Source organism: Sus scrofa, chromosome 13 (assembly GCF_054392235.1).
Source record: "Sus scrofa isolate SSC_HxYL_T2T_F1_AM1 chromosome 13, Sscrofa_HxYL_maternal_Yorkshire_Landrace_v2.0, whole genome shotgun sequence".
NCBI lineage: Eukaryota > Metazoa > Chordata > Mammalia > Artiodactyla > Suidae > Sus > Sus scrofa.
Genome location: NC_139395.1, coordinates 107,450,018 through 107,477,410, shown reverse-complemented (window position 1 = coordinate 107,477,410; position 27,393 = coordinate 107,450,018). Strand labels below are relative to the sequence as shown.

Genomic DNA, 27,393 nt, shown 5'->3' with positions numbered 1-27,393 from the left:
CCACCTTGCACAGAGTTGACAAAGATATCCCTTGGAACTTCCGTCTGTAATTGTGCCAAGCTCAGTTTTTTGTGTATAGACTTCATCAACGTGTGATTTTATCTCATCTGTTTCTGTCCTTGATTTGATTCTGACTAAAGACCCCCAAGTACAAACTAACTTATGTTAGTCCTGCCACAGTACTCCAAGACCCCATACTCTGTAGCTAAGGGTAGGATTTTACCATTTCATTGACATTTGTTTAGAAGAAAGGGGAAAAAACTTACTGCTAAGTGCTACTTTAAAAGTGACAATCTTTCTTCTCAAAAAGCTCCTTTATTTCCAAAATGTTTTTTAACTGCTTTGCTATTTACTATTCGCTCAATATGTGTCTTAAATATGGACGTGGGACAGATATTTAGATTACACGGATCTCTTTTTACCTTTGACGTGAGTTTTGAGATTTCTTTCTGATCGTAGAGTTACAAGACAATGTTTTCCATACAAATGCAATCCACATCTAAAATCGAAATATAGGTATATCCTCAAATGTATATGCATATTTTGGTCCCTCTTAGAGGGAGATGGGCCTGCAGTCGATATTTGGTTTGAATATTGAGACTGATGATGTCACACACGCACTGAGAGAGTCAAAAAGGCTTGTTCAATAGTAAGGCTTTGGGGGGAGAGCAGCATGCCTCCCAAGCAGTTCCAAAGGTGACTTGGGAGCGCTGAGAAAGGAAAAGAGCTTGGGAGTTTTATGGAGCTTAGGGGGTGGGGCTGCAGTGGGAATTCATGTGTTTGGCTCTAACTTCTAGCAGGAGCCACAGGAGGGAGCACTTTCTTATCAACTTGCCACGATGTGGGGAGGGGAGAGGCTGAAAAGCTGTCAGTAAGCAAACATCAAAAAATGAGATCAGACTCTTAGTACAGTGTTACACGTGCATAAACCCATAGCACAGACTGTAGTGCACGTACCAACCCTGCTACCATCTTTACCGTATCTTCCCACAAGGCTTCTGTGCACTGTGAGGATTTAGGTTCCTGGGATCACACCTGGCTCATAATTTCTGCTCAGAGTTGCATCTCATCTCCCAAGGCTATCTGTGTCTTTCAACTTGGGTGGATCAAGGTGCAGAATTCAGTCCTTCTACATGACTGAAACAACACTTAAAACTAAAATGTCCCATTTACATGACATATGCCTTTGTGGCATACTATTCTAAACATTTCGTAACTCAAGAGAGCAATAGGTAGATTACTATACCCATTGATGGGAATTTGCCATACCTCTAAGAAGGCAGAATTTCCTTTATAAACTTTTTTCTCTATGGCATTAAAAAAGATTTCCCTCTTTAATTATATGAATTATAAATCTAAGTAATCTAGTAAACACACACACACACAAACACACTCAGACAAATGCTGGCCTCTGGTTTGCTGATCTTGTTTGTTTCCTTGATGCTAAATGAGGAAACTGCACACCAACTTGTCTTAGACTGGGGAGACCCAGAAATTCTAAAGGTCCCCTCTGGAAAATGAAACTGAAAATCGTAAAAGATCTCTCTGAATTAAATTTTATCATTTTGATAAAATTCATGAAGTGGAGGTCTAACAGAAGTATCCACATTCTTTTTTCCTCTAAACTTCTTTTCTCAGGAAAAAAACTAGACCGTTTGTGTTTATTCCTATGACATACATTCACATCTCACTTCCTCTAATGAAATGTGGAACTGAGGTAAATAACTTTAACTATAGTGTCAATTTATTTCTGTAGCAGCAAACGTGTGCAAAGCTGTCCTTGCCAGGCTCTGGTTGGGAATGCAGTTATCACAGGAGAATGACAGTGTGCCTGGACCGGGAATGCTCAGGCACTAAATTGATCATGTTTTCCTGGGAGTGACTAGAATCAGGTAGGTTTTGGTTTTGGTTTATGTCTTTTATGTCAAGCAGAATGCGGGTTTTTTTTTTTTAATTTTATTTCTTTCTTTTCTATCTTTTTAGAGCCAAACCTGCGGCATGTTGAAGTTTCCAGGCTAGGGGTCGAATCAGAGCTACAGCTGCTGACCTACACTACAGACACAGCAATGCCAAATCCAAGCCTTGTCTGTGACCTACACCACTCATAGCAACGTCGGATCCTTAAACCACTGAGCAAGATCAAGCATCAAACCCGCTTCTTCCTGGATACTAGTCGGGGACATTAATGCTGAGCCATGAAGGAAACTCCTGGGCCTTTTCTTTTCTTTTTTTCTATTGAAGGCTTTGAATAGAGAAAGGTCATTTGTAGGAAAAAATAAAGGGGTGTGTGTGTGTAATTATTAGTTAATGAGAGTTTCAGAACTCTTTTTTTTTTTTTTTTTGGCTAAGCCTGCAGCTTGTGGAAGTTACCAGGCCAAGGACTGAACCTGTGCCACAGCTGTACTGTAACCAGAGCCACATTGTGACAATGCCAGATCTTCAACCCGCCGCCACCAGGCAACTCCAATAAAGGTATATTTTTTGCACACATGCTGTTTGAGGAAGATTAGTGGTGCCAGGGTGAAAGAAGCTAGGATACTTACTCAATATTTTTAAAACCAGGGCCAAGGGCAGGAAAAGCAAGGTAAATCCTATATTTTCTACCCCCAAATAATACCAATTTTCAGATCAGAGGCTCACTATAATTTAATCCCTTTTATTATTTTTCTACACTCTCCATGTTGAATGACTTCATCTACCAAGCAAGTTACATGTGTTGAGTAATAATTAATTCATATATTCAAATTTTAAGCCAAAGAGTACATAGCTAATGTCCAGTGCTTCTCAACAGCTTAAGTTGATTGAATCCTACCAAGATCAATGAAACTTTTTGAGTTAACATCTTCAGTCTTATCACAGCAAAAGAAAGATCATTTCCTCTTAGAAAATCATTATACTCCTAAAACTCCAACTACAGAGTGGCTAATCTATTTGTTGTTGTTGTTGTCTTTTGTCTTTTGAGGGCCACACCATGGCATATGGAGATTCCCAGGCTAGGGGTCTAATCGGAGCTGTTCCTACCGGCCTATGTCAGAGCCACAGCAATGCCAGATCCGAGCCATGTCTGCAACCTACATACACCACAGCTCAGGGCAACACCAGATCTTTAACCCCCTGAGCGAGGCCAGGGATCGAACCCACAACCTCATGGTTCCTAGTCAGATTCGTTTCCACTGAGTCATGAGGGGAACTCCAGAGTGGCTAATATTAATTCTCATTTCAAATGTGAAGCAATGGTGTAAGGTGCATGGGTGGTGATTGACTCATCCAGACTCACAGAGTTGGGAGACTCACAGACAGAAAGAGGGGAGGTCACGAGGATGGATTACTCTTGTTATAAATAATTAGAATTTGAATACAAGAAAAAAAGAAAGAATTAAAAGTGTGTTTAAAACTTTGCAGAACCAGGAGTTCCCTTCATATCTCAGCAGTTAACAAACCGGACTAGGATCCATGAGGATGCGGGTTTGACCTCTGGCCTCACTCAGTGGGTTAAGGATCCGGGGTTGCCCTGAGCTGTGGTGTAGGTCAAAGACATGGCTCGGATCCCGCATTGCTGTGGCTGTGGTATAGGCTGGCAGCTGCAGCTCCAATTTGATCCCTAGCTTGGGAAATTCCATATGCTGTACATGTGGCCTTAAAAAGCAAAAAACCAACAAAACAAAACAAAACAAAACAGCTTTGCAGAACCATCTTACTTATCCAAATACACATAAAGTAAGTGAACAGTAAGAAAATTGTGAAAGGATTGTTTGGAATATTTTTAATTACATAACTCACTGGTCCCTATACAATTTCTTATGTGACAAGCTTTCTCTTTCGTAAAAGAGGCTTCTTTAAGCCACTGCTATGTTTCTTAAAAAAAAAAAAAAAAAAAAAAAAAAAAAAAAGAGAGAGAGAGAGAGAGAAGTTTTAGGTTCGTACATACACACAAAAAAATTCAAAAGAATGTATAGACTCCCCATCCTACCATCAATATCGTTCACCAGAGTGGTACATTTGTTACCAAGGCTGAATCTACACTGACACATCATAATCACCTCAAATCTAGAGGCTTCACTGTTGGCATCCTATATTCTTTGGGTTTGGAAAAATATATAATGACACATATTCATCATTATGATATCATCCGGAGTATTTTCACCACTTTAAAAAGTCCCCTATGCTCTGCCTATTTATCCTTTCCCACCCTCCACCCTGGCAACCACTAAACTTTTTTATTGTCTCCATACTTTTGCCTTTCCCAAAATATCATATACTTGGAATCATACAGTATGCAGACTTTTCAGATTGGCTTCTTTCACTGAGTAATATGCATTTAAGTTTCCTCCTGGTCTCTTCATGGTTAGATTGCTCATTTCTGCTTAGTGGTAAATAATGTTCCATTGTCTGGAATACTTAAAGGTACCACAGTTTCTTTACCCACTCACCTACTGAAGGACATCTGGGCTGCTTCCAAGTTCCAGAAATTATAAATAATTATCTAAAAACGTATGTGCACAGATTTTTATGTGGACATAAATTTTCACTTCTTTTGGGTAAATACCAAGGAGCACAATTGCTGGCTCACATGGAGTATGTTTAGTTTAGTAAGAAACTACCAAACTGTCTTCCAAAGTGGCTGTACCACTTTTCATTCCCTCCAGCAATATCTGAGAGTTCATATTGCTCCACATGCTCACCAGCATTTGTTGTTGTCAGTGTTCTGGTTTTTGGACATTCGGTGTATGGTGGTATTTCACTGTTGCTTTAATTTGCAATTCCCCAATAACACATCATGTGGAGGATTTTTTTCATGTATTTATTTGCCATGTATATATACTCATCAGTGAAGTGTCTGCTAAGGTCTTTGGCCAATTTTTAATTGGCTTGTTTGTTTTTTCATCAATCAATTTTGAAAGTTCTTTGTATAATAACTTTTTTATCAGATGTGTCTTTTGTAAGTATTTTCTTCCAATCTGTGGTTTGTCTTTTATCTCTCGGCATTGTCTTTCACTAAGTGGAAACTTTTAATTTTAGTGAAGGCCAACTCATCAATTTTTTTTTTTTCATGGATTGTGTCTTTGGTGCTGTATCTAAAAGCTATCACCATAGCCTAGGTCATTGAGGTTTTCTCTTATGGTATTTTCTAGAATTTTTATAGTTTTGCATTTTATGCTTAGGTTTATGATTGACTCTAAGTTAATTTTTATGAAAGGCATAAGGTCTGTGACTAGATTCTTTTCTTTTTTCTTTTTTTTGGTGTGTGGAAGTCCAATTGTTTCAGCACCACTTGTTGAAGAGGCTGTCTTTGCTCCATTGCCTTTCCTTTGCTTCTTTGTCAAAGGTCAGGTGACTACATTTATGTGGGTCTGTTTCAGGGTTCTATTCTGTTCCATTGGTCTATTCTTGTCCTATAAATTTGTAGTTAGTCTTGAAGTCACATCTCCCGCGATTTTCTTCCTCAATATTTTGTTGGCTATTCTGGTCTTTTGTCTCTTCAAATAAATTTTAGCATCAGGCTGTCTATATACATTTCTCTTTTCATGTGAATAATTCGACTTGGTCAATTTTTACACCTTGGCTGCTGGAAAAAACTAGAGGAAGGTATGTCTGCTTTGTCACTGGAATTCTGTTCCTCCTTATGGCTGGAAATTTTGTTTCCTTCTCTAAGTCTTACTTTTCCCCTTTCACTTAATTTTATTTTCTGTGTCTTATCCCTTTAATGAAATAAATGTAAGCATGAATCACACTGTCAACCAAATTTAATAAGTCCCATCATTTATCTGCCTCACAGTAAGGGAGACCCCTGGTCAATTTGGGAGGTAAGGATAGATTCCTATTATCTCTTTCAACCAGTGTGCCTCATTCTTATTTGTTCTGACTTAGGTCAGGAGTCAGTCTTCTTCACAAGACCAGAGGGAAAGCAGACTGCTCTGTGATCATCCTTTTCAAGTGGGGTGTTGCCTTCCAGGCTCATATAGACAAAATCCTCAAGAACCCTGATTTTCCCTGCATGAGCACTGTTGTTGCATTGGAGGTTCCTTGCATTCTACTCTTTGTCTGCCTTCTCTTGGTGTGCTCTTGACATGAATTGATCCTTCATTGATAACCTATGAATACAATCCAAAACCACACAGCAAGGCATGCATAACAGACAACTGCTTGAAAGGCTTCTTTTGACCTGTTCTCTGTCCTAAAGAACAGAGTAAATCGTGCACAAATATCAAACATTTGTGATCTATTGGTTACAAAAATTTTGATTCACTTATTTTTCCAATTAAAATCTAAGTGCCTCTACTCACTGTCAACTTTCTTGTATGTTTCTTCATGAGATAAAAGAGCTATTAATCATAGCTAACATTTTGAGTTTTTACTGTGTACCACATACTGTACTTATATCTATCTCACTCAATCCTTAAACAACTTGATGAAATGTTGAAGTCTTTTTTATATCACTTTCAGATGAAGAACCTCATGCAAAGGAATATTAACATTTTCCCTAAATTATAACCTAATGATTGAGAAGCAAGAATTTGAATCTAAGTTGACTCTAAACTTGTAAGTTTGTGTTCTTAATAACTTATTAAATGACCTCTAGACTCAAACTATTCTTTTTTTTTTCTTTGTGTTTTTACAGCCACACCTGAGGCATATGGAAGTTCCCAGACTAGGGGTCCAATCAGAGCTGCAGCTGCTGGCCTATGCCACAGTCATAGCAATGCTGGCTGTGTGATCTGAACCACATCTGTGACCTACACCACAGCTCATGACAATGCTGGATCCTTAACCCACTGAGCAAGGCCAGGTATCCAACCTGCATCCTCAACTAGTCAGGTTCATCACCACTGAGCCACTATGGGAAGTCTGACCCAAACTTGAATATATTTCAAGTAGTAGTCAAAAAATCAGGACTGTGGTCTAAAAATCACTTGTTTTGAAATTACATGCATGACCAACATTCATTAAAATTTTGCAAGTCACTTCTCTGAAGACCTTTCCCTGGAAAGCTCATAGTCATCCTTCAAGACTCTGAATCCTTTCCTCTGTAAAGCCTCCCTCTCCTCATCCAGGCAGTATTTGTTGCCCTATATTCTCTGCTTTTTTAGTAACTTGTTCATACCTTATGATAGATCTTAACCCCATAATTACAAGACTTTCTTTCAGGCAGCTAGGCTGTTCTGTTTCTTTGGTACCTGCTAGGTGCTAAATATATTTTTCTGAGATAAACACATTGAAATTCTTCAAGTCAAAAAAAAAATCATCCTTCTGGGAAGGGATTCAGAGAGAAGAATAGATAGTGAATATACTTTTTGGAGCAAGAAGAAGAATAAATCCATGTAATTTATGTATAGCTACAACAAATTAAATCTGAAAGAGACAGAAGATATTGTTGAAGCCATATCTATTTCCTAACTTACAGCAAATATGTCCCACAAAATATCCCACAAAAGAACAGAATTCTCCAGAATACCTTTCCACGCTTCACAAGAACAGTATTCTACTCATCTCCGAGATAAGGCCCTGGGTTGGGAGGATTTCCTAGATCACATCAGACACCAACACTGACATCTGCTGGAAATGCACTCTGTCCACATTTTCTGCAGTTGGTTAAAAAGGAAAAAAAAAAAAAAGTGCACAGAAACAAAATGATAAGAAATAACCTACAAAATACCTCAGAACCCAAACAAAGAACTAATTGATCGAGAAAATGTGAGCTGAAACAATCTTGAGTGTTTCTCTTTTTTAAAATTTATTATTTATGTATTTTTCTTTATACAGCAACACCTGCAGCATATGGAAGTTTCCGAACTCAGGATGGAATCTGAGCTGCAGCTGAGGCCTACACCACAGCCACTGCAACACCAGATCCGAGCAGAGTCTGTGACGCTCACTGCAGCTCGTGGCAGTGCTGGATCCTTAACTCACCGAGTGAGGGGCCAGGGATCAAATCCAAATCCTCACAGAGACAATGTCAAGTTCTTAACCGGTTGAACCACACTGGGAACTCCTCTTGGGCATTTCTTTTAGAGAATATAATCCGGGGAAACATATTTTGGGAGACAAACATGGCCACAGATTTATGTCTCTGAATTACTAATTCTTGTATACACACCCTTTAGCAAAATAAGATGCATACCTCTGCAATTAATATCTACTTCACGTTTCATAAATAGCATGGTTCATGCTCTCTGGGTCATAGAAAATACTAAATCATTTTGAGGCCTCAGTTTTCATGGATATGAAGAAAGCAGTTTTGACAAACTGTGGTTTATATTATTCTAATTGCTTATTGCTGTGGTTTATATTCTAGTTGCTTTCCTAAGTTTCCTCTATGCTGTCTCACTTGTGATACTAATTTGGTATTTGGGGAATAGTGGAACTGAAGAAGAATATACTTTCCTTCATTTATTTATTTACATATTTTCAGTACAATAAGAAGTAAAGTGTTTCTGTCTATGCTTATTTTTTCCTATTTATTAAAACTTTCTGGTAAAAGAAAAATTCTACGACTCAAAAAAAAATTATTCTGTTTTATTTTCCAGGAAAAAAATACTGGTATGTTTAAAATAGTTATCTATAAAAGTTAACTCCTAGCATCCCAGCATGAATCTTCTGTGTTAAGATGTTCATGTTTTCTTCTAAATTTACATCATAAGTGTCCTTTTGGGGGAAGTGAGGTATTTACTTTGTCCCTTTTTGCTTTTTGACTTTTTATCTCTTTATTGTAAAATACAGTGTGCATACAGAAAAAGCATATACACACAAATGTACAGTTTAGTGCATTATAATAAAATGAGCACTCATGTAACCATCACTCATATCAAGAAATAAAACATTCGGGAGTTCCCGTCGTGGCTCAGTGGTTAACCAATCCAACTAGGAACCATGAGGTGGCAGGTTAGATCCCTGCCCTTGCTCAGTGGGTTAAGGATCCAGCGTTGCCGTGAGCTGTGGTGTAGGTCGCAGACTCGGCTCAGATCTGGCACTGCTGTTGCTGTGGTGTAGGCCAGTGGCTACAGCTAAGATTAGAACCCTAGCCTGGGAACCTCCATATGCCATGGGTGCGGCCCTGGAAAAGAGAGAAAGACCAAAAAAGAAAGAAAGAAAGAAAGAAAGAAAGAAAGAAAGAAAGAAAGAAAGAAAGAAAAGAAGGAAGGAAGGAAGGAAGGAAGGAAGGAAGGAAGGAAGGAAGGAAGGAAAGAAAGAAAGAAAGAAAGAAAGAAAGAAAGAAAGAAAGAAAGAAAGAAAGAAAGAAAACATTGCCAACATGTTTGCAAAAATCCTAGCTGCTCCTTCTCAATTACAATCCACACCCTTTCTTTTTTTTTACATTGTATCCCCTAAGTATACATCTCAAAAGACTATAGCATTATTGGAAGTTTAATTTTATATAAATGGGGTCATAGTGCGTTTTTTCTTTCATATTTGGCTTCATTCAATCAACACTGTGAGTTTTGTCCATGCCCACCACCAGCCAGCTGCTGGATCTGCAACCCTACTCTCCAGGCCATCCCCTCCAGCACCAAAGTAGACATGACATCTAAGCAGGAAGAGCACTTCATGCAACTGAAGATCACGTATCTGAACAATCTGGCAGCCTTGCAGTTGAAACTGGACCACCGTACCACCCTGTGCACTTGCAGCCTCCTGCTCCAGCATAGCCAGGGAAACTCAAGGTGCTCTTCTGCAAGCCCCAGCCAAGTGAGCCCAGTGAAACCATCCTCATCCTGAGGATGGCCCTAAAGGTAGAAACTTCCAACAAGACGATCTACACCAAGCTCTGGAAGCTAGTGGGGAAGCCTGCCAATGGCAGGGCACAAAGACCTCCCTGTGACCGGAAGGGCTGGGCAGTCTTGGCTGGCTGACCACCTTGTGTTCTGACAAGGGTGCCTGGTCCATCCCATGGAAGAGGCTTTGTGGGGGAGGGGGGGTGACTGCTGTTGCCCTTGGGGGCATGGCTTTCTTTGTGGCCATCGCAACCAGGAACTCACTGCCTAGGTGGCTGCCACCTCCAACTACCTCCTTGCATAATGGACCTCACCATTGTTCCCTAGCTACCCCGGACTCTCTGTCCAACCCCCTCTTTGACCTAGCCCCCTCCTCTGGTTGCAGGCACCAAAGTTTGGGGCACTCCTGGTCTAGAGTCTGGAAGGGACTGAGGCCCTATAGAAGGAAACCAAGTCAGGGCCAGAGTCTCACATCCATCCCAGGGAGGGAGGGGTCCCTCATTTCTCTACACCCAATTCTCACACCCACCCCAACCCTCCTGGGTTAGGTCTCAACAGGGCCTGGCCTCAGTTTCTCCTTCCCAAAAGGCCTGGGGCAGCCTTCCTTCCCTCCCATCCTCCCCAACACACAGTGAAATAAAGCCTCCAGGACAGCACAGAAAGAAAAAAAAAGAAAGAAAAGAAAAAAAGGAAGAAAAGGAGAGAGATAAGAGATGGGAAGAAAAGAGAAGAGAAGGAGTTCCTGTTATGGCTCAAAGGGTTAAGAACCCAACATAGTGTCCATGAGGATGCAGATTGGATCCCTGGCCTTGCTCAGGGGGTTAAGGATCTAGCATGGGTCACAGATGCGGCTCAGATCTGTGAGTGTAGGCTGGCAGCTGCAGCTCCAATTTGTATTGATCACAGATGCAGCTCAAGCTGTGGTGTAGGCTGGCAGCTGCAGCTCCAATTCACACCCTAGCCCGGGAATTTCTATAGTTTGCAGGTGTGGTCATAAAAAGAAAAGAGCAGACCCATTACAGCAAGGTGCAGAGCTTCTTTAATAGGCCACTTTGGCTTGCTGTCTCTCTGTTGACCCAGCTGGAACTTTCCTGGAACTGAGCTGCAGTCTGCACCTCCTCCTACCCTTTCTTCCTTCCTTCCTCCGTTTCCTTCGCAGGTGTCAGGGCCACAGGACAGTCTGTTGTCCTTCCCACTTTCTCTGGCTCTTTCCTAATAAGTTTCTTGTATGTTTAATCCATCTTGGCTTCTGTTTCCTCGAAGGCCCCAGTAACTCATTATTCTAATTCTAAGCATCATGATGTCTCACAACCAGAGGGTTTGTGAAGTCCAGTTTTCCTGTTTCCAGTTCTGCTTTACAAATTCTCTGCCAGTGGCAACCGGAATGCTCCATCTGTCCATAACTGCACTCTGAAAAGTAGAATCACTTGGCTGAGGGCTCTATGACCCCATTCGAGCTTCTCTTCTTAGTTTTCCCATTGACCCTTCTTGGCTTCATATTTCCTGCGATAATGACCTCAGGTTTGTTGAATCCTTTCAACTCATGCCTCATCCTCACCTCCTCTGTGCCTCAGCTAAGGTAGACTTTTCGCCTAGGATGCCTTTCTTGCCTCTTTGCTGAGATATAGCAGCTCATTATTTGGCATCTCTCCAGGAGAACTTCCCAGAACACCCCAATCTACATTTTGTGCTGAGTCCATTAATCACCCTATGCCCTAAGTGCTTCCCGGACTTATGTTACTGCCTTTGTACCTTCCTCCCCAACTAACTGTGAGCTCTGTCAGGGTGCCAATGGTGCCTTACTCGTTTGTCTCCAATATGTTCAGTGCTAGCACACACTTAGCCCCAAGTAATCCTTCAGTACATATATGGGTGGTTTCTTAGTTGTCGTTGTTTGGTTTGGTTTGGTTTTGGTCTTCTGTTTGTTCATTTGCTTGTTTTTTGTCTTTTGCTTGAGCCTGAGGCATGTGGAATTTCCTGGGCCAGGGATTGAACCTGTGCCACAGCAGCAACCTGAGCCACTGCAGTGACAATGCCAGATGCTTAATCCACTGCACCAAAAAGGAACTCCACAGTTCATATTTGTTTTTTGGTTGAAAATGTTAAACCCTAGTAATTCATTAATTTATCCTCTTTAGAAACTTTTTTTTTTTTTTAGGGCCACACCCACGGCATATGGAGGTTCCCAGGCTAGGGGTCTAATTGGAGCTACAGCTGCCGGTCTACCTCACAGCCACGGCAATGCCAGGTCTGAGCCATGTCTGTGACCTACACCACAGCTCACAGCAAAGCCAGATCCTTAACCCACTGAGCGAGGCCAGGGATCGAACCTGCAACCTCATGTTTCCTTGTCAGATTCATTTCTGCTGCGCCACAACAGGAACTCCCAGAAACTCTTAAAATACAAAATAATTAACTAGTTTGTTCAAATGTTTTGCAATTAGAGGATACATTATTTGTAATTCAGGGACTGACAGAGGTAAACCAGTGGCTGCCCAGAATTTTCATCATTTTAGAATTATGGGAGCCTCCATCAGAAGGTGAGCAATAGAAGGAAAATAAGATCAAATTAGAACCAATCCATTTTCTATTGATAAGAATGCTAGAGGAAAATAAACCATTAAGACTAACAACTGAATTGAAGTGTGAATTTTTTGGAGATCTAGTTTGCTCACCCATCCATTCATATTTGAAATAAGAATAATACACAGCATAAGTCCTGCCTTTCAGCATTTTAGGAAGATGCAAAGAGGTACATTTTAATAGTTTCTCTGATAACTATCTTAAAACATTGTAGCCATTTATTCACATATGTGGTGGGTATGAATTTGATATTGGCAGATCAGAGAATTAAAGAAAGACTCACATTTTTGCCAGCACCTCATTCAAGTTAAAGGAACAGTATCAGATTTTGCACAAGCAAAACACGGGTGGTTATTACATTTTTTACTTAACAAACTCAAGGTTTGGGTATCGTGCAATCAATCACAGAAGGCAAATCATATTCTTATTGATCTTATGAGCATGAGAAAGCTTGTAGAGAGGTGCACTTTTAGAAAGGGGGATAATTGTAAAACTGCGGAAGTTTGTGTTCCATAGACTCATCTTCTGGGCTCTTTCTCCACCATTTCTCCTGAGAAATCAGTGACCTTGCCCTCTCCTTTCCCATAGCCAACTGCGTGGTCCCTTAATACATCAATTATCAATTTGAGTTGCAGCTTTTTGTTGGCGCATGTATCTTGCCAGCCCTTCTTTGAGGTTTCTGAACATGGAGACTGATTTGGCTTAATTGTACTGTCCTCCATGGCTACCAGAGTGGAATGGCACAGATTATCATTCTCTAAATTCTTACAAAAGAAAGAACAGTGGGGAAAAAGATGAGGAAAGCAGAGGAGAAAGGTAAGAAATAAAGTAACATGAATTTAAGTCATTTTCCCCCAAAGTCTCTTAAAGTATTTAAATCTCTAACTGTGGAATGAAAATAGCTGAGGGAGTTCTGGTCGTGGCTCAACAGAAACAAATCCAACTAGTGTCCATGAGGATGCAGGTTCGATCCCTAGCCTTGCTCAAAGGGTCAGGGATCTGGCATGGCCATGAATGCAGCATAGGTTGCACATGTGGCTTGGATCCTGAGTTGCTGTGGCTGTGGCATAGATGAGCAGCCATAGCTCCAATTGCCCTAGCCTGGAAACATCCATAAGTCTCGAGTGTGGTCCTAAAAAGCAAATATGAATAAGTAAATGAATAAGGGGGGTGTAGGGAAATGAAGTGGCTTCCCAGACCCTTTTAAGTAAGTTACATCAGATGAAATAATTGCTCAATACACCGTTTCATTGGAGGGTTCTGCTGGGAACAAGGAGAACCAAAAATGGTGATCAGAGCTCAGCGCCTTGTGAAGTGATGTAAAGGGAACAGGAAGGAAGGAAAAGAACCAATTAATTAAAACAAGATAAATATATTAAAAAGTATTCAGGCTGTAGTTGTATATTATGTACAAATAACTTCGCAGTGCAGTTCTTATAATTTGTTCACAAGTAAATGGCCTGTGTCCCTCCCATGCTCCACAGTTGATGCTGATTAACACAGGCTTGAGATGCCTGGGAAAAGAAACAAATACATAAATAAAAACAGTCTGCAGACAGCAGGGAAAGACATTTGCATGCAAGGCAAGAGACTCTCAGTTTTGGACTTAGAAATAGTTTAAAGGCTGTACAAAAAACTGTAAAGGTATGTTCTCTCTATCACTGCAGACTCCTTGTAAGAATTTGTTCATAAACTTTATCACCTACCAGAATATTCCTTCCTACATTCTCCTCTCCATAGATAATGATTTAGTTAAACAGATTTTTATATTCAAGGAGGGAGAAAAGTTTTAATTAAACACACTCTAAATGACTGTCTTTGGGAGTTCCCATCATGGCGCAGCAGAAATGAATCTGACTACGAACCGTGAGGTTGCGAGTTCGATCCATGGCCTTGCTCAGTGGGTTAAGGATCTGGCGTTGCTGTGAGCTGGTGGCATAGGTTGCAGTCGAGGCTCAGATCCCGAGTTGCTGTGGCTGTGGCCGTAGGCTGGTGGCTACAGCTCCGATTAGACCCCTAGCCTGGGAATCTCCATATGTCATGGGTGTGGCCCTAAAAAGACAAAATAATAAATAAATAAAATAAAATAAAATAAATGACTGTCTTTGATGGTAGACTTCAAGCAGTTTAGAGTGGGTTGTAGGTTAGGAAATACCAGCTCATTTATTTCTCCAGACAATTTTTCAAGCCATGGGAGACACTGCAATTCCATCAGTCTCCCTAGATACTCAGCGGTTACATGGTTTTCACTGCCTGAAGAGCAGAGTTGGGTAGAATGTTCCTGATCTGCATTTTCAGTGAGGATAGAAGATACCTTTAATTAAAATTCAAGTAACAAATATTCAACCAGCAGCTTTTAAATGCCAAACTGCTACAAGGCGCTGAGGTGCACACACAGAGGAGTAAGACTGGCTACTCCGGGTGAGAAAAACCTTTCTTTGGGCAGATTCAGATTTGTAAACAACACACCTGTACCATCAGGAAGAATAAAATAAGTACTAAAGTGGAGGTAAAAGCAATCAGCCCTGAGAAAGTAAAGAAAGAATAATTAATGGTCCTTTCATGGTGTTAGAATGGAAGAGAAGCACACTTCTAAAAGAAAGAATGAGTTAGCATTCACCAGGACAAATGGTTAGTGGCAAGGTGACAGGTCACTGCCTTACCCCATCCATTGGGGCCTCTGCTCCAAAGGTACCTCCTTGGAAAGCACCTTGCCCTCCTCTCCCTGCTTGACATACTTACCTTGCTAGCGAATCTTCCTAAGGTGTATTCCCACACTTAGTTGTTTTTTTCACTAAATTATAATAAATATATACAAACCAGGGCCCCACCTGCAGCATATGGAAGTTCTCAGGCTACGGGTTGAATCCGAGCTGTAGCTGCCAGCCTACACCACAGCCACAGAAACACTAGATCCTGAACCCACTGAGAGAGGCCAAGGATTGAACCCGCATCCTCATGGATTCCAGTCAGGGTTGTAAACTCTGAGCCACAACCGGAACTCCCAATACACAAACTAATTTTGATGAGAGTATGGTGAGGGCAGGGAGGGGGAGAAGACCACCTAAATTTGATTAATTGATGGATGGATTGCGCTATAGATAAAATTTAAATAGGACATGATATAATCATAAAGAAACTAGTTACAATTTTAGAGAATTAAGATTATTAATTCTTGGTATTAAGTTTATACTAAGATGGGGGTGTTCCTGTGGTGGCTCAGAGGTTATGAACCCAACTAGTATCCATGAGGACTCAGGTTCCATTCCTGGCCTCCCTCAGTGGGTTAAGGATCCCTCTTGCATTGCCATGAGCTGTGCTGTAGACCACCGACATGGCTTGGATCTGGCCTTGCTGTGGCTGTGGTGTAGGCTGGCAGCTGTAGTACCGATTTGACCCCGAGCCTGAGAATTTCCATATGCTGTGGGTGTGGCCCTAAAAAGACAAAAAAGAAAAAAAAAGATTATACCAAGATGAGTTTTATTAATGTCCTTTCACTATTCTTCCCTAAAACAACATATTTCACTGATTCAGCAAGTTATTTTATACATTTTTCAACTAACAGTGATAGATAACTGCATGTTTTATAGGCATTTTAATACTCTGAATTTGGTGAACTGACTCAAATGGGTGAATGGTCTAAGAAACACTATAAATAATTTTATTGTAAAAAAGAGAAAATATATGAAGCAATTTAAATGAAAAGCAATAAATTTTTACTAAAACATTTAGAAAACTTGAAAATCTGGAAAATTTTGTCTCCTATAAGCCTACCACTAAAATTACTTTCCTATGCAACTAAATCATTTTTTAAAAAAGTCTTTTTAAATACATAATGTTCTATAATACTTTACTTGGTCATTTCCTAACTATTGAAGCAAAGACTGCTCTTGGTTTTTACTATTATGAAAAAACGCTACAATGAATGTATTTATTCATAAATATTTTTTCAATATTCAGATTACTTTTCAAGGATAAAATTAGTTGGATTGTATATAGAGTGGTCATATTATTATACTCGAGAAGAGAGGGTGGTTTTCAGTTAATTTTATTCTAATTTATTTTGTGGTGCAGTTAAAGGGCTTGGAGCAGATGTGGGAGGTAGGAAATACTGGACCAGTGTGTATCCAATAGTCTATACATCTTGTTTTAGTCATTACACTGTGAGGGTTTTGCCATTCAACTTTGTATCTTAAGCCCAGCATGGTACCTGGTATACAGCTGGATTCTTATAATGTGCGTTTATGGAGCTGAATCAGTGCTAATTTAAGTATCTAAAATAAATCTATGGGAGTTTCCAGGTGGTGAAGCAGGTTAAGGATCTGGCATTGTCACTGCTGTAGCTCAGGTCGCTTCTGTGGTGAGGATTTGATCCTTGGCTTGGGAACTTCTGTGTGCTCTGGGTGAGGCCAAAAATAGAATAAAATAAACATGATGAAATATGATCAAGAAATATAGTAGTGCTACTCAAATATAATTGGAAATATTTTGATAAAGTGACCTATGATTTGATCTTGAGCATAATTTATTACAAGGGGAATTCAAACAGGTTTAGTTATATCTAAACGGTCACTTTCAAAGTGACATGGATTAGGTGTGGTTTGTGGTCATATCATGAAATAAAAATGTTCAGAGTGAGTCAAAAAGCACTTGATACTACTTTTGAAATGTTCACTATCTTTGCAAAAATGAGCATGACCTGTTGTGGCAGCAACTTACAGCAAGATAAAGTTTCACTACTGAATAGGAAAGATAGAACTAGTGATAACACAAATAGATAAAATGTGTACATGGCTGCTTTGAAAGAGATGTGTAACTTAAGAACTAGGATGAAAATTGAAGATTAGGTGGAGTCATTTAAAAAACAGATAAAAATAAAATAGCAATCACAGTTAACATGCATCAATTTCTTGCTATATGCCAGGCACTATTCCTAAGCATTTTATACACGTTAATCCAGTACCTGCCTCCATAGCAACCAAACCAGAATGTCTGGTGAAAGAGACCAAGCATTGGTATCACTCTAATGCTCCCCTAGATAATTTAATATGGGAAGCATTCAACAACCCTGCGAGTAAATATTCTCATTGCTATTTCTATCTTATGAAGGTGGAAACTGAGTCACAGAGAGGTGATATAGCTAGCCAGGTCAAAGAGCCGAAAAATTGAGACATGAACGCAGGTCGTCTGATTGCATAGCCCTTGATCTTAATCACCTGCAGTGCCTCCCCAGTGTTCTAATGCCATTTCAAATGAGTAGCTTTGATTTTTATGAGTTTAAGGAAGTTTCCAATGCATGTCTTAACAATAATCATTTCAGGAGGTTAAAATGTCTTCCTGTCGTTTGCCCAGCATCTGTGATGTTGGTGTTCCTGGGCACAAGGTTGTCAAAACTACCCTTCTATCTTGTTCCGTAACCCTCCAGATATCACTACTTGTATTTATCTTTAGAGTCCGCTCAAGCCTACCTCTGGGGATTGGTTGCATTTGTGAAAGGAAGGGGCCCAGGGGTAAAGCAAAGCACTGAGGTTTTCCTGTTACTCATGCCCCATTCAGTGTCCAGATGTCAACTGTTCACCGGCTAGTTGTCCACTGTGAAGGCTTCCTTGGTTCAGCCTCTGCTGCAGTCTAGTTCCTCAGCTATCTTTCTACTTCCATCCTAAACCTCAAGTCATGTTATATTACGGGACTCCTGGGGTCTAGTTTTCTGCTTAGCTTTGCTACTCACCATATAACATTCTTCAAGAGGCGTGCTAGCGTACTATTCTTTTTTTTTTTTTTTTTTTTTTTGCTTTTTAGGGCCACACTCGTGGCATATGGAGGTTCCCAGGCCAGGAGTTGCTTCAGAGCTACAGCTGCTGGCCTACACCACAGCCACAGCAACATAGGGTCCAGCCGCGTTTGCGACCTACGCCAGAGTTCATGACAATGCCAGGGATGGAACACACAACCTCATGGTTCCTAGTTGGATTCATTTCCACTGTGCCACAACGGGAACTCCAAAAGGCATGCCATCCTTAATGGGCTTTGGAGATCCACCTTGGCTAAATTTTTGGTTCTTTGGCAGTGTATTGCTCTACCTCTAAGTTGAAGCACATACCTCTTCTGCAGATTTCTCACTTATTTCCGGACCTTCAGAGCCACATGACCGCTAGTTTCTACACCCCTTATGAATGAACATGGTGTTCTCCTGTAAGTGGTTATAGCTATCTTGGTCCAGGCACTCACCTTTCGGCTATAACTTGGGGTTAAATATCTCTATATATTTAATCCTCCCCCCATAGAAACTGTACATCTCGTGCCAGAATGCGTTTAATAAGCTATATACTTGGGCCTGAGGAGTTATACATATGGGGGACCCTCCTATGGTGAAGGTAGCTGCTTTTTCAGTTCCTGGGAGATGTATTCATGACTGTGACACATGCAGTGGTTGTAATACTTAAGACTTCCCTCCAGTGAAACTGTGCGGTTTGGAGTGGAATCACACAAGCCCACCCAAAACTGCAATTTAACCTGGACTCCAGGGTCTGCTAAATTCCAGGAACAAGGATTCAACTGATCAAGCTCCACCAAGAGGCAAATGTGACTGAGAGTGGCAGTTAGAATTTACATAACAGCCTCGTGGCTCCCCACCACCATGAACGAGCCTTCAGGTTCATTTTTTCTCTCTTAAAAAGGAAATTCTGTTTTGTCATTATGAAACCCAATTAGGGAGAAAGAAACTGAACACACTTGCTTCAGCAAATTGTTTCTCAAAGTCCTAAACAGGTCACTAATAGTAACAGATTTTATCTGTGTTCTAACCTGCCGCTGCTGTTCTTTCCTAAAATGGTCCCCTCAAGGGCAGCCTATATTTTCCCCGTCTCCCAACATTTAATCAGCCAAAGAAAAATATCACATGAATAAAGAAAAGGTTCAAGCAACAAAAAAAGAAGAGAACTGAAGGTCTGCTTCCTCAGAATGGCTCTGGCCCCCTTGGTTGCCTCAGTCCCGTTTGGGGTGAGGTGGGGGTGGGATGGGGCAGCTGAGGATGACAGGTGTCTGGGGCAAGGGCAGACAACTCAGAGGGAGTCTGGTAACAGGCTAGGAAGGAGCATTCTTGAGTCCCAGCACAAGTCAGCCCCAACTCACATCTGGAATTGGCTGTCTTAGGGTTCAGCACACATAGGACCCTTTAAGAACCTAGAGTCCAGCTCCTAAGTTTGGAGGGGAAGGCTGTGGCCCAGTGTGGCCTCACATAGCCACAGTCTGAGGGTAGCTTCAGATGTGCTACCCAGGTGCTGCAAAGCTGGGACCAACCCTGGCAAAGACAGCATGCTGGATGAAGGTATGCAGCATGGTACAGGGCCCTATTAGTCATTTCAGTGAGGCCTAATGTTGTTCTGACAGGTTGAGAGAAGTCAAAACAAAGCCCTTAACATTTCCATCTCTGTGTCATATTTTTAGATCTCTTCATATTAACACAACAGACTTGAACATTCAAAGTAGATATTGTTCTAGGCTGTTAGAAGTTTCCAAACCTTGAACAATATTGTAATTTTTCTTCCAGAGCATATAGTAGACTACTGCAAAGAGTAAAGTGGCTGCCTCAGACTCATCAGTGGAGTTAATACAAGCAGAAAACTAGTACCATCTCATTGCTGCCTGTCCCACAGCTTCATTTACATGTTCATTGAATTATCCCCTGTATGAAAGAAGCTTCTGTTCAAAAGCATAAATTTTTATACATTGTCACATCCTTGACCCTCAGGGTCATTCCAAAATGTAAACTCCTTGAGTGTCAGGGGTCCGTAAAGCAGTAAGAAACTCTTCTAAGACAGGGTCCCGTCCTGCTAGCTGAGGACCCCTAGTGGACGCTGTAGTAATAACTCCTTCTGAACAATAAGTGTCTAGAGAATGAGTACCTTAAATTACCCATTTCCAGGTGCTTGTATACGATGTTGTGATTAATTAAAATGTTATAATGGATTTTGTTACTGTGGTTCTTTTAATTAAAAGATAACCAAAGGGACTCTCACTAATTGGAGAGGAGCCAGATACTCTAACTCAAAAGGTTGTGAACCCCTGCTTCAGATCATCACCTCCAGGGCAGCTACCCTCTTTGACAATCAGCACCTTGAATAGTTGGGTCCACTGAAAACAACAGAAATGATTACAGAACTCAACCAGTAACTAAACTGTATCATCATAAGCAACACACTTATTTCTATTGCAGTATGTTTTAGGGAAAAAGCATTGACAAAGGAGAATTTGCAGCCTTTGACCAAATACCAAATGGCACAGTCACGCAAAGTAGTACTAAATGATCAAACGAGCACATTTCTTCACATTGGAACTTTGGCTTTCACTGACTCTGTGAAAATTGCAAAATGTAAAGCCATATGGGATACCAGGGCTTGTTTCAACTGAATTTTTAATTCACTGTTTAAAAATTCTCTCTCTCTCTCTCTCTCACACACACACACAGTGAGTCATGTCGTGGTCTGGCTCAGCTGTTCCTGAATCTAGTGTCATCATTATCGATACTGAAATATTCTCTTAGATACCCTGATAGTCTCCTGGGACAGTCAGGCAAATACAATTTCGTTTACAGAAAGACAGTGATTTAGAATTGATAAGAGGATTTCTTTTTTTCCCTTAGGGTTTTTCCCTCCTGCACCCAAAATATATCAAACAGCACTTAAAGTGTCAGAGGAAAGGAGGACGAGATTTTTCAGAAAACACTGGGCAGAGGATGGCAACAGATCATGATTCAAATTCTCCCTCTTGGTATCAAAGGCCAGTGGGAAAGATAGAGAAAGCCTTTCTTGCCATCAGTTACCACCTGAAAATGAATTTTCAGACCACTATGTTCCTACAGACAGACATGCGTGGATACTGGAAAGGCGCAAATGTAGTTGACTCTTCAATCTCAGATACACAGATATACTTAAGAAAGAGAAGTTTTATTAGGGCAATTTCACTTTATTTTTCCATACAGCAAAGTCAACTACTGCAGTAATAATAAAATAAGCATAAAACAAATTGCAGCCCAAGACAAAATACATAATTTTAAGCAACTACAAGCAGAAAGTAAGTTGTGATTACATAATAGTAAAACCAAGCACATCTGTCCTTTCAGCAGATGAAAGCGGTAGGGTTGCTGATAAGTGCAACATTATCACCAGCTGGAGTGAAGGCTGGCTATGCTAATTCATTAAACAAGTGCCCATTATCACATTTGCTTTTTTGAGTGCTTCTGAGTTGAAAATTAAAACCGTGAAATTTGAACTGTGTTTTATTTTTTTTCACCTGCTGAAAGAACAGGATCCTACAGCAATTAAAAAACAATCACATAACAACTATAGCTACGGTGTGCTGTTTGGTTTGCCTGTTTATGGTTTAAATTTTGTGAAAGTCAATGCTTGTTTTGAAGATTTTTTTCTCTTGTTGTGTGAACAATAAACCACTGAAATTGGCAGAAACTGATTTGAATAGTATATGTCCTTAGTATAGTTCTTTTTTTGTTTTGTTTTGTTGAAGTTTTAAACATGCAGTAGTTTTGAAAAATGTAAGGAATATTTGATCCATGATTTCACCTTAATGGTTGAAGTACCTGCTATTTTTGGTAATGATCTTCAGGCAGATTTGGCCCAATGGAGTTTTTGTCAGTCATGAGATCTCGGAAGGATGGCATATCTTTCCAGCTGAAAAAATCCTGGCAAACTACAAGCTGTCCACAAAAAGCAAAGCAACATGTTTGAAGGGGTGTGGAGTGCTAACTCTGTGCCACGTTTGCAAGCAATTTTGCTCAGTCTGTCGTTTTATTAGCCTTAACAAAACTCCTTGTAATTATAGACGTTTTTATTCAAAATAAGATCTTACTATTATACAGGTTTCTCTCTTTTGACTATATACAGAAGTGCAAAAAGTCAACCTTCTCTCTAGACGTTCCAACATGCTAAATTGCAGCATAATCAACCCTCAAGAGTTTGCACACACGCTATAATTCTCATTACGTAAACTTTGAGTATTTGGATTATCAACAAAAAGTCCCTTGTTCTATTTATTGATTATGCAGCTTATTTATAACAAGGCCTGATATTCAGGGATTTCAAAAATATTAAACAATACTTTAACATTTGAAATGGATACAGTAGAAAATAAATTTTATTCTAATATCTAGGATCTAGATCTTCTTATAATAACTAATTACAAACAAAATAAATCATCAAAATATTACTCAATTGTCTGCCAGGATTGTTGCGATAGCAACAACTTAACTTCTTACTTAGCAATGATTATATATTTATAAGATATCCATATAAAAGATCTTTGTTCTTTTAATGAAAACTAGACAAGAACTAACAATGACTGACATTCTTACACTTTAATATTAAATCAGTAAAATATAAATCATTTAGTTAACAATACGAATATTCATATGACACTACATGTAATTCAAAACTGAGTATGTTATGAAGGAAAAACTACTTTAATTTTTTTTTTGTATTTTGAAAAATTCATCGGTAAAATCTAACAAAACAATAGTCTATAAACTGAAATGGTATTCAATTGTTAATAGAAAATGAAATCTAATAAATGTAGGAAATGAAAAACTACATTTTAACAAGAAAAATAAGTAATATTCTATAATGTAACTAACTACAATAACATGTGGAGTCACCATTACTCTCTTAACACGATTGAAATTACATTGGTATGGGTTCCAACCCGTAATGTAATAATCTAAGGCTTTAATAGATGTACAGTACAATCAGTAAAATCAACACATCAGTCTTATATTAGAAAGCATCTCTCTCAAGCATAAAAACTTGCAGTAAACTTGGAAGTATGGAAAGTTCTATAACTGAACTTTCACTTCTCCCATTCCACACTAGAACTACCAGTGACCTGGCCCCTACTTCAGCAATTTTTAGAACTGCTGAACAGAGCAAAAATATCCTTTACTAGCTGCAACATCCAAACCACAAAAAAAGGAATTCCTTTGGATGAATCCATTCTTAAAAACTGAATGCACATCTATTTTTTTTTTAATTTTGTAAAAGGCTTTCTAAGGCTATAAGCAGTAAATCTGAACAAAACAAAACAAAACAAATCACATATAAAAGTCACCCATGTACTTAACCCACCCAATTACTAGGTTAATTAAACATTTCCCATTTTCATATTTTGGTTTATCATGCATCTGATGACAGTGCTGCTTTCTTCTTTGTTTAGAGTCACTATTTTAAATGTGACTGTGATGAAGCATTTAAGCAAATGTGAAACCATTTTTGCAAAGCATTTAGAGTCTTTTGACTTTTGACAGAGCTATAAATAGAAGCAAAATAATTTCCTCAAACTTTTTTTTGTTATCGTGTCTCAGAAATGGCATATCCCTTTTGAATAACATGTTATACAGTATAGTATGCATAAATATTACACTACAATGCATTAAAATAATTTTCTCTATATATCTATTATATATATCTCCAGTATGTGTGAGTTTATCTGTATTGAGAGAGTTTGTGTTGTGCTGTCTATTGTTACTGTAAAGTTAAATCGGCCATTTCTGAGACAGCTTTGGTTTCCAAAAAAAAAGAAAAAAAAAAAAAAAAAAGAATGGTGCCCTTTGACTGATTAGTACTAGCAAATAAGCAACAAAATGTGGCTCTGAAAACAATAACACTGAAGAAATAATACTCTAATTTGATGTACAGTCTATGGCACTTCATGAGAATCCTTAACAACATGGTACTTAAAGCCATGATGTGCTTTAAAAGATACACAGTTGTGGTTTTGCTTGGCACATTCATCTCTGTCAGATCCCTCCCTCACCACATCTTAAAATCTATTACATTAAAAATATTACTCTTAAACAAAAATGACTGTGCATGCACGCTCTCATCTATAATGGCAATTTTAAATACAAGGTGCACCTTTGTTATTTGTAAACCTTGAAAGAAATAAACTTATTTTTAAAAAATTATACCTTGGTCTACAGACGTACCAATACATAATAGAATCATGGTTACACCATAGTCTGTCTTTTCAAGATGGCATGAATAGATAGGAAACTAATTAGGTCTGCATATTTGAATGCATCACTCTGTGCTAGAAAAGAAAGACAATGTTGTTCTTTTAGACAGGAATATCACCTCAGCACAAATATCAATTAAATGTACAAAGTGTATAGGCAACAGTGTGCAGTGGATTTCCATGTTGTCTTTTCTTCTGGTTAACATGCAATATGTGGATGTCTTGTGGCTGAGGGGTTTTTGTGTGTGTTGCTTGACGGTATATACAATATGGCTAATGACCTCGTCCTTTACTCTAACCAAGCACACTGTCCTTTCCTCTTTAGTATGATCTACAAGGGAAAAAGAGATAATCTTCGTTAAAACAGACAATATCTAAAAGCAGTATCCAATATATATTCAACATGAAAATCACATTTCTTGACTTAAAGTGAATATATGTATGTTGTATCATTGTGTAAAAACACAAACCACTTCACAAGTACAAATGGACCTGAACGTTTTTAGCATCCCTTTGAGAATAAAATGACACCTATAGCTTAATAAAATTATATAGACTCTGCACAGGTATCACCCAATACTAAGCACAGAGTGTAAAATACATCTGCAGAATCAAGGAGCATAAGGAAGTAGAGATCTTTTTAGCACTATCACTGTGGAGCAGAATTTACAACTCACTTTACTTCCCTTCTAAAGTTAAATAAGTTTCAAGAGTCAGGATTTGGCCCACGAAATTAAAATCCATGCAAAAATTCCACTAAATACAATTTGCTCTCTTTGGGCGCTTGATTTAGTACAGAATGTGTTTGGAAAAAAATAAAAGAATGTTACTCTAAGTGACTGTTTTGGACAATTTCAAGTTTGGATTTTCCCCCCTAAAGCCAAGAAAAATAGAAATTGTTCCTTATGTTCTTGATGAATTCAGGTTGAAATTATATTACAATATACTTGTGAACTAATAGTTCCAGTTTTTACATGAAATTTGTTCCCATCAGAGAATCGTTACATATTAAATTATGCTTTGGAATGCAACCTTAAGAATGAAAAAAATCACCACTTTGTTGCATTCCAAAACTAGTTTAAGTACTGCAACTCCTCATGAATGAATGAACAGAACATTAAAGAGCCTAAGTTTCGACCCATACAAATACACTGTTTTGCTCATTGATGAACTTAAAGCCACTTGGTATCATTTTTAAAATGTAGATTATTACTAAGAAATAGAACATTGTTACATATATACACAACATACCCAACTGATTGTAAAAGCTTGAAACAGTTTTTTTTTTAACATGTCAAAAGGAGAATTCTACTTCCAAACCTATACACTCCAAAGCAATATACTTATTCAAAACGTGGCTATTGTTCAGAGGTTCAGAGTAATAAACCTAATTTTCAGAACTGTATTGAGGGAGCTTATGAAATAGACAAATATCAGTTTTAATGATTTAATTCACGATTGCAGCATGTCTTCGTAGGACTTTTCAGAATGAGTCTATCATTTCTTTCTTAAATGGCTCTCTCTTAAATTTTGTCTACTCTTCTTCTGCATGGGTTTGACTTTTGATCAGCTCGGACTATGGCTTAGTATCACCAGGGCCTCCGAACTGGTTTTCTGCCAACATCTCCCCACTCAATACCTTGCGCCTTCTATAAGGCTCCTAATTCTTTCTCCCTCCTCTCTCTATAACAACTTTCACTGTTCAAATTCACTTAAATTCTGTCTCTGTTAGGAAGAGTTGCTCCTTCATCTTTCCTCCAAGAGAAATTTGTTCAAACCTATCTTATTTTAATACAGAGTATTGGAACTTACATCTTTGTCTCACTCTCTACTCATCTTTATTTCATTGATCTGGTAACTAACACATAGTAGCACCAAAAAGTCATTTGTAAATGTGTGGATGAACAGATGAATGAATGAATGGAAGCAAAAAGAATGAATACCCATCTTATTAACCAGATTCAGTTTTAACCATCATGGCTCTTTTTAAATATAAAAATAAGTACCTAATATACTTCTGAGCACCTATGATAACTTGAATACATGCATACTGAATAGAACATAGCTTCTAAGGATGAAAAATGGCCATCTTTGCAAGTATCTAAGTTAATGTGTCTGCAGAAACCACAAGGCTTTCAAACCATTTAAGCTATTTGAACAATGGCATCATTTTTAGAATTATATGATCCTCCAAGGTGACTACTCTGAAGTACCTCAAGTTTATCTGGATATGTATGTAGATGTGTGTTTGTGCATATATGTAAGTATGTGGATATATTTATTTAAAGTCATACTCTACATTCTAATGACCATGTGTATGGTGAAGCATGGGGTTAAAGAAGGAGCATGTTTTCATTTAGGATTTAGCAAAACAAATTTGAAATACAATAAATGTTGACCTACACCAGGGGTCAACCATCTACTGTCTGTGAGCCAAATCTAGCCTACTTACTGCCTATTTTTGTAAATAAAGTTCTCTTAGGACATAGCACACCCTTTTGTTTACGTACTGCCTCTGGCTACTGGCATGGCAGGAGCAGCTGCAACACAAACCATATGGCCCACACAGCCAAAAATATTTACTATCTAGTCTTTTAGAGAAAAGTCTGCCAACCTCTGATCTACACCTTCTATTTAAAATCATACTTCTTTCTTGTCATGCTTGCATTTATTTCTAATATAAAAAAACAAAATTAATTTACCCTAAGTATTATGCATATTTAAGTGACAGTAACATATTTTTTATAAATCCATATGATAAAATTCCTTATAACCAAAGATAAAATTGTGAGTTCTGTATAAATATTTTCCTTGAAATTTTGCAAAACTCTCTTACATTACACAATTATTATCTTAAAAAAGAAACACTCTATATCACATAAGGAACTTACTGTTTAGTGATGAAAATTCTACATCTGGGTAACATACTTGTGGCTAGTCAGATGTTCGGCAGATATTATGGGTATCTAGCAAATAAAAAATTATTTAATGAATGATCCATGCAGGCAAGCCAACAACCAAAAGATGAAAACATTTCAATATTAAATTTTTTAAGAAAAGTGAAATTCAGCTGTGAGGT

At 38.8% G+C, this 27,393-nt stretch overlaps 1 protein-coding gene and 1 long non-coding RNA gene across 50 annotated transcripts in view; one reads left to right on the top strand and one right to left on the bottom strand.

The window, feature by feature from the left end:
• LOC106505714 (uncharacterized) overlaps positions 1 to 27,393 on the top strand; it is a 298,920-nt gene that overhangs the window by 267,490 nt on the left and 4,037 nt on the right. The gene's annotated exons all lie outside the window — the stretch shown is intronic.
• Positions 21,220 to 27,393, bottom strand: part of MBNL1 (muscleblind like splicing regulator 1) — a 179,992-nt gene continuing 173,818 nt past the window's right edge. For all 49 annotated transcript variants that reach the window (XM_021069633.2, XM_021069639.2, XM_021069648.2 and 46 more), the window contains 2 exons: positions 27,206 to 27,280; positions 21,220 to 24,645 (listed from right to left, as the gene is read on the bottom strand). In XM_021069633.2, coding sequence (XP_020925292.1) covers positions 27,224 to 27,280 — 57 coding nt within the window. In that variant the 3' untranslated portion in view covers positions 21,220 to 24,645; positions 27,206 to 27,223. The remainder of the gene's footprint in view (positions 24,646 to 27,205; positions 27,281 to 27,393) is intronic.